The sequence below is a fragment of the Glycine soja genome, chromosome 8 (assembly GCF_004193775.1).
Source record: "Glycine soja cultivar W05 chromosome 8, ASM419377v2, whole genome shotgun sequence".
Lineage (NCBI taxonomy): Eukaryota > Viridiplantae > Streptophyta > Magnoliopsida > Fabales > Fabaceae > Glycine > Glycine soja.
The window spans coordinates 43473460-43488298 of NC_041009.1; the positions used below are offsets into that span (position 1 = coordinate 43473460).

The window sequence follows — 14839 nt, forward strand, 5'->3', positions numbered from 1 at the left end:
TATAAAAGGATATTTAATATGCCTTTTTTGCTACCCCTATACATTTTGTAACAAATTAAGTTTATGATTGATTATTTATGACCTTATATATAAAAAATATTAAATTTATTCGGATTTATATTTTACTTTTTAAAAAAATTATTAAAAGACTTGGTAGGATTTATTGCAAAATGTCACATGGATAATATAAAATTCACATTGCAGCAACAAATACATTCATATCTTGGTAGGATTTTTTTTGACTAATTTGTGTTAGAAAACTTAGTAATAATTTTTACGGAAGGAATTAAAAAGATTATTTCTTCTATTCTTAATATCTATAATAATGTAAGGTAAAACATATTAGCAAAAATATGATCGAGCTACTAGTCTGAGGTAGAGGGTCCGCTTTTTAAATTTGTAAAGTCTTCACTATGCACGCAATTGTTGATCTGTGTAAAATTTCAGATCAGTTTCATAATCTTCAGGCCATAATCTTCAGGCCACAGTTAACGAGTTCATTCGCAATAATTCACGGGTTATCCTTCAAGGATGCTTTTTTGCATCTCAACGCCTCGGGCAATTGTCTTCGTTGGAGTAAGTTGATATGGCACTCATGCATTATGATTAACCTGAAACTTTATGTCTCAGGTTTATAGATCTTCTCTTCATTTATATAGTGTTTAACTTTTTTATTTTTGTCTGATGTGAAACTTCATCTCACACTTGTAACCTAACATTCCAAGTCATGCTGAAAGTGGTTCCATTTTTAGAAACTACAGACGTGGCTTTTTAGGGGCCAACCATGGTTTTAAATTGTAGCCGTGGTTGCAATTGGGATTATGTTGGATTAAGTCAGAAAACCCTTATAATGCAAAAACAATACAATAGATTCGACCACAATTGTGGTCATAGTGCAGTTGCAAAGAGTTAAAATATCCTGATGTTGCGACCGAAATTGTGGTTGCGGATCTCTATTTAAAACCATAGGGTCATGTTTTACCTCTTATTTAAGTATCTCTTTATCCTTCCATGCGGAACTAATCATGGCAATAATTCTTGCTACGGAGGTAGTGCTGGAATAGGGTTGGTTTTCTTTGTGGATGAGATTTCATTCATTGCTAGTGGTGTAGAGTTCCAAGCCAAAAAATAAGATGCATGCATAGTGAGAATTGAAATTTTATCACTAAGGTTTAGATGGTTTAAATGTAAAGTGGAAAATTGCATTTTACTAGATAAAGTTTATTTGAATAGAGGCATTGGAAATTGTTTATATTTCAACTTTCAAGATAACTTATTTATTATAGTTGGTGACAATTTTCACTATAAATAGAGAAAAGAATTAGTGAAGAAACGACACACTTGAAGAGAGAATGTGTGAGAAGAGAGATTGCAAGATAAAGTCATTTTGTTGAGAGAAAAATGTCTTTGTATGAGAGTATTATCATTTCTTGTAACCATTGAGTGGGATACTCGGGTTCGTAGAGTGGTACACTATTTGAGGTGGGTTACAATCTTGTAATCATTTTTGTGATAAGGAAATACTTTCGAGGTTGTTTTGTAAACGTAAGCAAGAGGTGTTAAATCACATTAAATTCTTGTATTTGTTATTATTTTTCTTACGGTGTATAATCTTTATTGTGTTCTCACGATCCTTTGTGGGTGTCAGTATGTTATTTTGTTTGTGGGAGTGTTAATTACTCAACAATGGTATCAGAACTATGGCCACGAGCACACAAAGGTTCGAGATACTGCTGTTTGATAGAAAAATAAATTTTATGATTTGGTAGAGTACTATTCAAGATCTTTTGGTGCAACAAGGTCTTGATCAGGTGTTAGAAGATGAAAGGACAGCTTCTTTAAGTGAAACTGAGTGAACTAAGATCCAAAGGAGGTGTGTGAGCACGATTTCGATTAGTTAGCCCTTGCTCTCAAGATAAAACATAACGTGTTGATGGAGACAACACCAAAAGTCTTGTGGGAGAAACTCAAGAATATCTATGTGTCAAAGTCTCTAACCAATCGCCTTTGTTTAAAGGTGGAGTTGTATCAACTCAAAATGGAGATGGGAGGAGATCTTCATGACCACACATCAAAAAGTTTAATTAGCTAGTAAGTCAATTGTTAAATGCAGATGATAAACTCTTTGATGAGGAGCAAGCGCTATTGTTATTGGCCTCATTACCAAGGTTTTTCAAAGCTTTGGTTCAAACGTTATGTGGGAAGATCAACTTTGAATTTGGATGATGTGATCGTCACTCTTAGAGAAAATAAAAGAATGATGAGAACTAAAAATATTGATGATGAACATAATGCAATAGTTGTGGTGGAGTCTGGGCGATGGAGGAATAATTCAAGGAGACATTATGGGCCAAGAGGAAGATTAAAATCGCAATCGCGTCCACAACAAGATATGAGTAACATGCAATGTTACTTTTGCAGTGAGAATGGTCATGTGTAAGCAAGGTGTAAAAAAATGAATGAAGACTTGAAGCAATTAAGAGATATAAACAAAGATGACATCAACTCATGAGCTAATTTAGTAAAAAGTGTTGAAGATGAAGATGATGTATTTTTGACAACAAAATGGATGATGAATTTTGCTGCCTCAAAGCACATTTGCAAAGATGAAGAGATGCTTGATACTTTAAAAATTGATGGAGAATTCAACCATTTCAAGTTAGAGAATAGTAGAAAAATAAAGGTTGAAGGCACAAGGAGCGTGAAGATGAAGCTCCATGATGGTACTATTCAAACTTTCTCAAATGTGAGGTTTGTGCCATCTTGTGTTGTTAATATGATTTTGATGTGGGAGATAACATCACAAGGTACAAGTATGTTGGCTCAAAGTACGGATGTCAGGTGTACAAGGGTGAACACTTGGTGTTGCAATGACAGAAAAATAAAGGTAACATTTGCTATTTGGAAGCCTTAAAGAGGAACCATGATAGCAAAGTGAAGAAGAAAATGAAGTTTTTTAATACTGTAAAAGTGTTGGAAGATACTTCTGATAGAGGGAGAGTTTAATCACTTTCAAATTGATCAAAGGATATTTCTCTTTTGGCTTGAGGAGGAGAATTGTAGAGTTTCAAGCCAAAAAAGATAAGGTGCATGTATAGTGAGAATTGAAATTTTGTCACTAAGGTTTAGGTGATTGCATTTTATTAGATAAAGTTTATTTGAATGAACACATTGAAAGTTATTTTGTTTCAACTTTCAAAAAAACTTATTTATTATAGTTGTGTGACAATCTTTACTATAAATAGAGAAGATAATTAATAGAGAAACAACACATATGAAGAAAGAATACCCGAAATGAGAGATTGTGAGATAAAGATTGTGAGATAAAGTCATTTTGTTGAGATAAAATTGTCTTTATATGATATGAAGTTATCATTTTGTCATGGGCTTTGGTGTTTGTTCTCCCGTGGTTCTTATTCACCTTTTTTATTCTCTTTTAATTATAATTTGGGGTTGTTTTTGCAAATGATTCATTATGTTCTTTGGTGTTAATCTAATTAGATCATTGTTGATAGAATGATGTTAATGTTTTAGCACCTTCGCCTTTTACTATAAGAATATACTTTAACTCATCTTATTTATAATATATATATATATATATATATATATATATATATATATATATATATATATATATATATAAAGTCAATAAATTTATTCACAATTAATATTTTATTTTGCAAATGCTTTATTAAAAGAATTGTCAAGAAAATTTATAGTGACAACATCGAATTATAATTATGTAATTAATATTTTCAAATCAAGTTAGCATTTAAAAGATATTATTTGTTCACGAGCTTAATATGTTTTTTTTTTCCTATTAATCGACACAAAGGGGAGTGTTTCTCTTATTTTTATTTATATAATAATATATTTCAGATAATTTAGTTAAGGAAAAATTTCTTCAACGCTAATTTGTCTGAACATTATAAACATTTAATTCTATTTTATACTACAGTGAGATTAATTACTTGATTTCTTGAACAAATTTTCAAATCATAGATAGATAGTACTGTTAAATTCGTTACCTTTATATATGCATATTTCATTTTTTTTTCAACACTTTTGCCTGCACAACAATAATATAAAATGGTACTTATCAATTTAAAAATTAAAATGCTTCCAGATACTTAATTATTTTAATATTATAAATTCTGATCTGATAATAAATTATTTGCTTTAAATTGTCATTTATGCATTACAATAAATTATTACATTTAATGATAGTTAATAATTTTTTTCTGAAATTCATTTGAAATACATTATTAGGAAAAAAAACAATATTTATAATATAAAGATGTGCAATTGAAAATTTGTAATTAAGACATCGAAATGTTCGAACGATTTTATATATAATGATTTTTTAAGAAAATAATAATTATTATTTCTTCATGATGGAGTTAGAGAGTAATATTTGTTCTCTTCTACTGCATGTTAACAAATATAAAAGTGTACTTTTTTTTACCAGAATTATAATAATGTACTATGAAACATATTACTTAATTAAAATATCTTTAAAACTTAAATGTTATAAAATGCTTAATTAAATTTAGCTTTAAATAGATTTTTACTACAATACAATTAGTGATGAAAATAGGCTTAATCAAGTTAAACTTTGTTAAACTTGAACTGGGCTAAAAGTATATGACCATTATCCATCAAAAACTTTGTTAAGGATCTAAGTCTAACTTACCTAAAATCTGATTTAACCTACAAGTTTATTTGTGATAATTTAACATTAAAATAAAAATAAAAATATGTATATGACACCTTATAAGAATCAAATCTAATATAAACATATTTTAAAGGTTTAATATAATATTTATGATCTTATTTTAATATGTTTTTGCAACAAGACATTTAAAAATGACATAAATTTATTTTCCAATAAATTTAATTGTAAACTCTAACTTTACTTTCTATGTAGACCAACATGATTAACATTTAAAAAGATTAAATAAATTATAAAATTTTAATATAATAATAATACTAACAATAAATAATTATTTATAAATTTCAAATAAATCAGTCTATTTGCTAAAAGACTTTTTCAATGAATTAGGATCTTATCTATTCAACAAAATAAGATTTACTAAAAACTTTAGCTTGATCTATTTGCTGAAAAGGTCTTATCTGACCAAGGTTGGGTGTATTTTAGGTCATAGGCCTCTTACCTAGGTTTGATGTATGTTTCTTTTGTTATTTATCCTAAAATTGCTTTAATTTAGATAGTATTATGAACAATAAAAAAAATATAACTAAAATACTTTAAAAATAAAAAATAAAAAAAACATAATTTATAAAAATTAAAAACAAAAAAAAAATACGAGATCAAAAGAAAAAAATATTAAATTTGAAGGACTAAAAAAATGTTTAAGCCCAAATTTTTTACTTTTACATAGCTATTTACTCATTTACAATTTACGATATATTGAAAAAATTGATACAATTATACTTAGTCAACATTTTGTTTTTAAAATAATACATAAACTTATAATCTAAATTCATGACGAGAATATAAAATTATATTATTGTAATATATATGCTCAAATCAAATTAGTATCTTGAGTATAATAGAGATGGAGAGAATTTATTTTTATTTCTTTTAATTATATTTAACTTTTCATAAATATAATTTTAGTTATTTCTCGTTTTTGAAAATATAAAAAAATATTCAAAACAAATGTTTTGCAAGGTGCAAAATCATAAAAAAAAAAAAATAATCCAATTAAGTAATATAGTGCAGGAATGGCATGTATGCCATCCTAAACTTTCTCATCCCTATATATTTCACAATAATTTATTCTTATTTAATGATCATTAATTTATGACCTTATAAACAAAAAATATTAAATTTATTCGTATTTATGTTTTATTTTTCAAAAAATAATATTAAAATACTTAGTAGTATTTATTACAAAAAATAAAATGGGTAATATTAAATTATATTGTTGTAACAAATACATTCAAATTTTTGTAGGATTTTCAGATTAGTTTATGTTAGGAAGCTTAGTAATTGTTTATTAAGGATGGAATTATAATAGATTATTTCTCTTATTCTTAATATTTATAATAATTTATTGTGAGCCATATTACTCCGCTCATTTATAAAATTTAAAATTTTCTAAATATTTAATTTTCTTTATTATATGACTTTTCTTTTTATAAACATACTTTTACTCTTTTACTGTATTATTTATGATATTAGAAAGTCAATACATTTATTTACATTTGATATTTTGTTTTCCAAATGTTTTATTAAAATAATTATCAATAAAGTTCACAGTGAAAACATTTAGTTATATTTATCTAATTTATATGTTCAAATCAATTTTACATTTAAAATATTATATATATATATATATATATATATATATATATATATATATATGTTCTTTTTAATAGACTTAAAGCTTATTTTATTTTGGTTTGTTATGATGTTATATTTCAGAAATTTTAGAAAAGGAAAATTTTCTTCAAAGTTAATTTGTCTAAATATTTAATTCCATTTATTATTATGCTATAATGATATTAAGTACTTACTTCTCAAACAAATTTTCCATTCATATATAGATTAGAACTATTAATTTCATTACCATTTTTATTGATCTTGGGTTAGACACTATTGGTATTTCTCAACTTATTGAGTGAACGATCAAATCTCACTCGCATGGTGTGATTGTCGGTGGTTCAAGAAAATTTTTCACACATGAAAACAACTAAACAGAGATTATTATACTAAATTATTATACTAAATTGATCTTTCTTCCACCTATGAACGTCTTACACCACTATATCATTCTATGGATTATTAAATTCACTACCTTTGTAACAATAACATTCATGATACTTATCAATTAATTTAAATATCTTAAAAACATTAATAATTCTAAATATTTAATTTTATTTTTATTCAAACAAAATATTTAATGTTATTTATTTTTACTAGTTCCTATAATAAATTATTTGTTTTGAATGAACATTTATGACCATACAATAAATTATTACATTTATTAGAAAAGACATAAGAACCTTCATATAAAGATTTAATTTTAATAATATTTGAAATAAATATCAACAATCAATAAATGTACCTTTTAATCAATTTAAATATTTTAAAAACATTAATGCTTTCAAACATTTAATGTTATTTATTATTATAAGCTCCTATAATAAATTATTTGTTTTTAACTGACATTTATGACCTTACAATAAATTATTACATTTATTGATAGTTGACATTTTTTTCTAAAATTTATTTCAAGGACTTCATTAGAAAAGATGATATTGATAGTATAAAAGTAAGAACCTTCGTACGAAGATTCATCAAAATTGTGAGTGCAAAACGAAGGTGAGTGCAAATAAGAGGAGTACCGCTTCAAGCTTGCTACACTTTCACCCTTCAAGGTAAGGGGGTGGGAATCAAATAGGGATTTAGGGATAATTATTTGATTGGTGATTTGTTGTTAGGGTTTTTTTGTTTCTTTGAAAAGACTAAGAACATGCTAGAAATCAATTGTAGAATTTTAATTATGTTTGGGTGTTTGATATCAATTATTTAGAGCCCCAGAAAGTTGCAAGATGAACAAATTACAAACCTAAATTATATAGAATTGCAAATTGATGCTAAGCACCAATTGTTGTGGGGTTAATTATTCTTGGAAGAGGCATAGAGCATGAGAGCTATTTGAACTCCTGGCATCACGCATCAAATTGGTGCCAAGCCTTACATATTCTAATGCTAAACTTCAAACAAGAAGAAAGAAAGCCATTCTTTGACCTCTCGGGGATAAGAATGGGGGTTTCTGCACTAAGCATGGGATCTCTAGACCTTTTTCATGAGAGTGATGAATGAATTAGATGTTTGCTAAATAATGACTTTGGAATCACTAAAAAGTAAAGTTTATAGCTCAAGATATGATCATTTTAGTGAACAAAGATTCTGAGTGATGTTTAGTGACAAATGAGAATGGTTTTATAATAATAACATAGATTATTTGTGAAAGTGCATACATTACATAGATAGATATTTGATTAATTAAAACTTATACTTAGATTAAAACAATGTTTTTTGGAACATATATATATGATATGCTGAAAAATCTTGTAGTTGATTCTAAATAGGTGTAAAGTTTGGGATATCCTTTAAATTGTTTTAATCTATTCTCTTTGCATATATATGTGTGTGTGTGTGTGTGTGTGTGTGTGATAATTACATGGATAAAATCTGATAAAGTTGATAAAAGTGTATATTTAATACAATTCATTGTACGCTTAGTTTGAGATCAATTGTATGTTAGACTCTCTCTTTTAATTCGTAAGACAAATTGTTCTTTCTAATTTTTTTTAGTACATATATTTAATTAAGTTTTGATAATTCAACTATCTCATTTTCTATGTTACATTAATGTAGGAGGAATTCCAAAAGGTACGTAATAAGGATGACTCATTCCTTAAATGTTGGTGAACCTATACATGCAACACCAATATCCTTTTGCATTCCTACTAACTATGACATTGATCGTGACGATGGTGTTGAGAACCCCAAAAATGAGGTATATATTTAATTTTTAATTGAAATTTTTTTTTCAAAAGAATTCAAATTTTCCATTATTATAATTTTCATGTATATATCATCTAATCATACATTGATTTGCACATTTTAACAACAAAAATTGTGTGTATTTTATATGTCAAATGATCTAACTTTTCACTTATTTGTATCAACACACACACACACACACACACACACATATATATATATATATCATTGCACACTTTATATTTCTATTATGTTTACCTTGTATACCTTTCTATTGTTATTAGAATGAAACCCCACCTACGACGACACAAAATTCAAAGTCAAAAAGAGGAAGACCTTTCAAATCACCACCTGAATCGATTAAAAATTGGTATGTTATACGCAAAGAACGAAAGATCGGTAAAAGGTTCGATACGGTACGTAATCCAATTAAAATGAAAATTTGATGTTTGTTTATTTTCTTCCGTTTTGAATTAAGATAAGATGGGTGTTTATAAGTAAATTTATCAATTTAGTTGTTTTATTATGTAAAAAATTTTAGAGGAAAAATTAACAAACTTGTTTATTTCTTAAATATTATAGGTAAATATTATACATAGTGGATATAGAGATTTATTTTTTAAATATACTTCTTAAAGTAAATAGTTAGTTTGAGCAATATGTTAAACATTTACAAAGTAGTTCTTTTCAAACTACAATGAGTAGCTTTATACAAGAATCTTCAATATAGAAAATAAACTCTATATTCAATCAATTCATAACACTTCAATACAAATGAAAAATAAGTTGTTGAGATTTGTGCACAAACTAACCTCTTTAGAGTATATTTCTACTTTATTCAATACTCTTAGCATACCTTAAATGTTGTGTCCTGCAGAGATTTCATCCCAGGCATTAGCTAATGCCTTAAGTATTACGTTTGTTAGACCTATTTAGTTTTTTTGTTGTCTTTAATCCTTTTTCCCTGATAAAAAAAAGCTCTCAACATGTACACTGCTATAAAAATAATTTCATTTACTATCTATTTTACATTCAATTAGCCTTAATTCATTACAATAATCTGTGTAATAAAATTGAAATGTTCGTACAAACATTGTGATTTTAAAACAAAAATATGATTGACATATGTCATCAATACATCAATTATATATTAATAAAATACATCATACTTTAAGTATAGGACCATAAGAAAATATAGGAAAACCAGTTCTAAAACTAGGATATTACATAGAAACAATAGAGAAAACAACATCCTATATAGTTAGATACCAACAAGCAATTCTTGTAGTAGGGTTAATAAACCAATAAGACAATAAGCAATGTCCATGCTTTACTTTGGAAAAAACCATATTCCAAGTAGTAACCTTAATATGATCAAAGATATCCCCACAAATTATAATTGTCATTATTCCAAATGAGGAAAAAATGGAATGTTGATTATATAGGGTTTAAAGTTTTATCCTACTGTTTTCCTTCCATATATAAGTAATGTCTAAGGCATTAATGCGACATCCTTTCTCTATCATCTTCTCCAGGAGCCTTAAAGAAGATTTGATAAAAAAAAAACCATTTTTGCATAAAGCATCAACAAGAGAACCATGACTCTTTGCTTGAAATCTCTATAAACATTTTCCGCCTCAACATTCATTCATTCTACCTTTAGTGTATATTTTAATAAATGCTGAGTAACTTAGATCCTTTGGTTAAACGTGTCTTGTTTTTGTGTCATCAAATAGTTTTCAAACCACAACATATTTGTTCTATCTTCCATATTCCTCAATTAGTGCATTATAAGTTAATGTCATTTTGATTTCACAAGTTTCTATCCAAATTTACCCTTAAATACTAAGGGCTAAGGGCCTTTGTGTCTTAAAGTGGAGTGTGATGAAAAATCCTAAGCTACACTATTTATAAGATCATAACTGTACCCCTTCCCCTTTCCCATATATTTGTTATTTTATATTTTCCTATTTAACATGAAAGGAATGAATAAATTGCAACATCAACTTTTTTAACAAGTTTTTTCTTGTTTTGTTTTTTTATGATTGCTCATTTTATTATCTTTTTTCTTACAGATTTTTTTATATTTTCCTATTTAACATGCTAGGAATCAATGAGTTGCAACATCAACTTTTTTAACAAGTTTTCTCTCGTTTGCCTTTTGTTATTATCACTCATTTTATTATCTTTTTTTTGCAGACTTATATTCATAAGGAGACACGCTTTCGGTGTCGGTCTTTGAAGGAGATTAAGAATTACGAGAAATATGGAAGTCTTCCTCGACGTCACAAAGTTAAAACACAAGACAAAGAAGAAAGCGATAACAAAACCAAAAATGAAACAGAAGTGAGTATATTTATTTTCACAAATAAGGAGTGCTAACAATGAATTTTCCAACACACTTTATAATTGGTTAAAGTATAATGACAACTACAAGCTCATGAGTGTGACTGAGAGTTATTAAAGAAATAGTAGTAGTACATCCTTTTGTTATTTTCAATCAACATGAACAAGTAACAAAGAGTGCATTAGAGATAACGGTGATTTTTCTTTTCAAAATTAGAAAAGTTTAGTTCTCTTTTATTTCTGGGGTGCATGTAAAGTTTGACATTTTAAATCACAATTCAATGTGATATTTTAAATTTTTTCTATCAATGTATTCAAGAAAAACAATATCATTAGTGATTTTCATATTCTTTTTAGTTTTACTATCTAGGACTTTTTTGGAAAATGATAACTATAGTGAGTATGCTTCTTTTGGGAGTTTGGAATCTTTTACATTTCTATTCAAAATGTTGTTATTAAATATTGCAAAAAAAATCAAACAAATGATGGCTAATAATTAATGAAAGTGATGAGTATGCATATTTTGAATGTTTTGAATTCTCCTATATTATAATGTTTTTATTTTTGTTTACTTTTCCATATGTTTTTCCTATTAAAAATTCCTGGAATATTGAGAAATGTTTGCTAAAGAAAAGAACAAAGAAGTGGAAATTGAACTTTTTATTTATTTATTTTAGAGTTTAGTGTAATTTATCACTATTCAACACGAAAAATTTAATTTCTATTGCCAATGTTTCTAGTAAATAATGTTGGTGAGAAAAAAATACAAACTGAAATCAACACAATATTCATCACTAAATGTTTCATTCTTTACCATGATTTTTTCAGGAAATGATTGTTGCTCAGAGAAAAGCAAAAGCAGAAGTTATGAGAACCTTTGTTGAAGAGTTTCTTTCAGAAGCTCATCACAATCAGCTTCACATGTTCAACCCATAATCAAATAAAATTAACTATTATATAATGTTCAAATCCAATGAAAACATTATCATCAATTTATTTAATACCTATGTTGACAACTTCCATGAGATTTAGGATTTTAATATAATTTTATTTTGACTTTCTATGTTGGATGAGATGAATTTCAGCTATGCTTTATTTTTTGGGTTAGTCTAATAATTTGCTAGAAAGATCTCAATCCATTGGTTCCTTTTCATGGTTGTGGATATTGGGTTAGGCCAGGTATTTTTTTTTATTCAAATTACTTTTTTGTTTCATCTCTCTACTGTGATAGATCTAATTATTGATGCACACAACTTATCTTTTGCACATTATGAGTGACTTACACCTCTGATGTTGATGTTGGTTTTGTAGGATTGAGTACATCTTTGTTTGCTGGTTTTGGTTTTGTGGTTTGTTTACACTAGTTACTAGACTAGTACTTCAATTTTCTCGTCTACTAAGTTGGACTAGTTTTGTTTTTGTTGAAAAATATACTTGAATAGTTTTTAAAACAATTAATAATTATAAATTATTAAATTCAATTTGATAACATTTTCGATCATATTTATGTGAAAAGTTAAATGTAATTTCAATCCTAAATTCATTTTAAAATACCAAAACTTAAGTTTATTTAATGTTCATTGTATAAACAAACTCTTTGATATGGACCTTTGTATATTACCATTTAATTCCTATTTTAATTACCCTTCTTTAATCCTTAATTACTAAGAGCCTTGATGTCATAAATGGAGTGTGACGAATAATTATATAAGCTACTACATTCATAATCCCATAGCCATGCCCACTTCCCCCATTCATTTCTCAATTTGTATTTTTCTATTTTACATGTTATGAATGAATTACAACATCAACTTTTTTAACGTATTTTTTATAGTTGTTTTCTTTATATAAAATTGTTAATTTTATTTTAAAAATTATTTTGCAATTTTATCATCACGAAGAGAAAGGGTTTCAATGTCAATCTTTATTAAGACGGAAAGATATAAGAAGCCCATAATTCATATTTAGTGTTGTAGAGTAAAAAAAATAAGAAAGCAATAATAGAACTAAAAATGAAATAAAATTAAGTATAATTATTTGCAAAATAAGGAGTGCTAGCATCATACTCCCCAACACATCCTTTCTAGCTAATGCACCTTTTTCCATAGGTTAAAAAGAATAATAAATGCAAGCTATACGATCCATACACCAATAAGAGAAAGAGCATTGAATGTTATTCCTCTTGGCCTTAAACCATCCCACAAACTAACCTTTATCGATAAAATTCATGATAGCACTAAAGTGAAAGGAATGCCTTGAAACATGACATTGTACATTAATCACATAGACCAAACTACAGTATGTCATTAAAGATGACGAGCTAGACACAAATTTTTCGTTTTCAAGAGATAACCGAACCGGCAGGACTCATGTTTTTATGTAAGTTTGTACCAAACAGTTGCTAAAGAGACTTAGAATGAAAAGAAGCTAAAATGTTGATGTTTTCTGTAAGCAAAAAATATCATGTGGAAGAGCAGGATCGTGCAGATTTTGAGCATAGGTTGTCTTGATGTAGCAAGTGAAAGCTAAACCCCTCAAGAAACAGCACAGTCATGCTGCAAATTTTGCTAAAGACAGTCGTGCTGAACTACAAAGACTCAAGACAGTTTATGATTTTCAAATTAGCCAGCTTCTATAGCATGATCATTCTGACTTTCACGACTCAAACTTGTTGTTTATTATAAATCGAAAAGGGCAAGTTATAGTGAAGGGATCTTTTACTCTGTGTTTCCAATATAGACCATTGAGAGTAAGTAATTAAAAGTGACCATGAGATGTAAGATCATTATAGGGGATTTCACTTGTAATGTTTCTGCTCCTTTTCAGTTATCATTTATTCCATTTTGATTCTTTGAACCCCTATTTCCAGGGATAGCCAGTTTATCATTCTAGGGTGTTGATACGAACAGAAATTTTATTTCCCAATGTTTGATTTTAATTGAATTCTATTGTTTCCCTTAGTTTGCTTCACTATTTTGTATTTCTTTAGAACAATCACTTCATATTTGTATTCAATTATATAATGTGTCCATTGCTTATAATTGATGGACTTGTGTAGCAAATGAGTTTCTGAGTTTAATATGATCAATGATCAACTACATATTACAAACTTCTAATTAGATTAAATTATCTTTGTAATTACCTCTTTGTGCTTACTTTTTTCCCGTAATTCTGGCCCTACATGATCAACTAGGTTGTAATAAGGAGAAAGTGGATTGAAGGAGAACATGACAGGAAATCTGTTGATTGATTCAAGAGGTATGATTAGTAATTGACATATACTTTAGGATTTAGTAAAAATAAATATTGGGGTAGTTAGTTTTTTCTGTAGAAATCACAACACTAGGTTCTCATTTCAGACAATCCTTTAAATTTCTCTTTCTCGTTCTTGAAATCAGTTTTTAGCACAAACTTTTTGAAACTGCTGTTAAAAACGAATTGCTTAGTTTATTTGAGAAATTAAATTGTTTTAGAACTACCTTTAGTCCTTTGGGTCATAATATATATATATATATATATATATATACCCGGACTTAAGGTCTATTGTTACTATGGAAAGGATATGTTTTCCCTTAAAGCATACTATTTTATACAAATAAAACACGAGCACTGACGAGGGGAAAGAAGTGCTTGCAGGAGGTAAATCACGTAAAAGGAATGGTTATTGGCAAGCTTCTAGTGGAATGAAATGAATTCAATACACATCAGAAGAAATAGAGATATATAAAAATTGTAGAGGCGTGGGATTGTACAATTAAAAGTGACTTAAATAAATAAATTAGTATTGCCTAAACTGTAAGATGCATCTATTTTTTAATGTGATGGTTAAAAGAATTGATGATTTAAAATTTATGTAATATGTATGATATCTGAATATTACACTCAATATATATAATGGTCAATCATTATATATGCTTTGCTTGTTGAGTTATATATTGTTTTAGTATGTTT

At 27.4% G+C, this 14839-nt stretch overlaps 1 protein-coding gene across 1 annotated transcript; it reads left to right on the forward strand.

Moving 5' to 3' along the window:
* Positions 1-7331: 7331 nt before the first annotated feature.
* LOC114422858 lies at positions 7332-11828 on the forward strand. The gene is made up of 5 exons (XM_028389405.1): positions 7332-7407; positions 8414-8555; positions 8827-8958; positions 10742-10888; positions 11717-11828. Exons 2-5 carry the CDS (start codon positions 8442-8444, stop codon positions 11822-11824), a joined length of 501 nt encoding a protein of 166 aa, XP_028245206.1. The 5' UTR covers positions 7332-7407; positions 8414-8441; the 3' UTR covers positions 11825-11828.
* Positions 11829-14839: the final 3011 nt, after the last annotated feature.

What these genes read in the sequence shown, in the direction of transcription:
- LOC114422858 (XM_028389405.1), top strand. Translation starts at nt 8,442, where the DNA reads ATGACTCATTCCTTAAATGTTGGTGAACCTATACATGCAACACCAATA. An exon ending in TTGAGAACCCCAAAAATGAG is followed by an intron (nt 8,556 to 8,826) that starts GTATATATTTAA and finishes TATTGTTATTAG; the next exon opens with AATGAAACCCCACCTACGAC. An exon ending in TCGGTAAAAGGTTCGATACG is followed by an intron (nt 8,959 to 10,741) that starts GTACGTAATCCA and finishes TTTTTTTTGCAG; the next exon opens with ACTTATATTCATAAGGAGAC.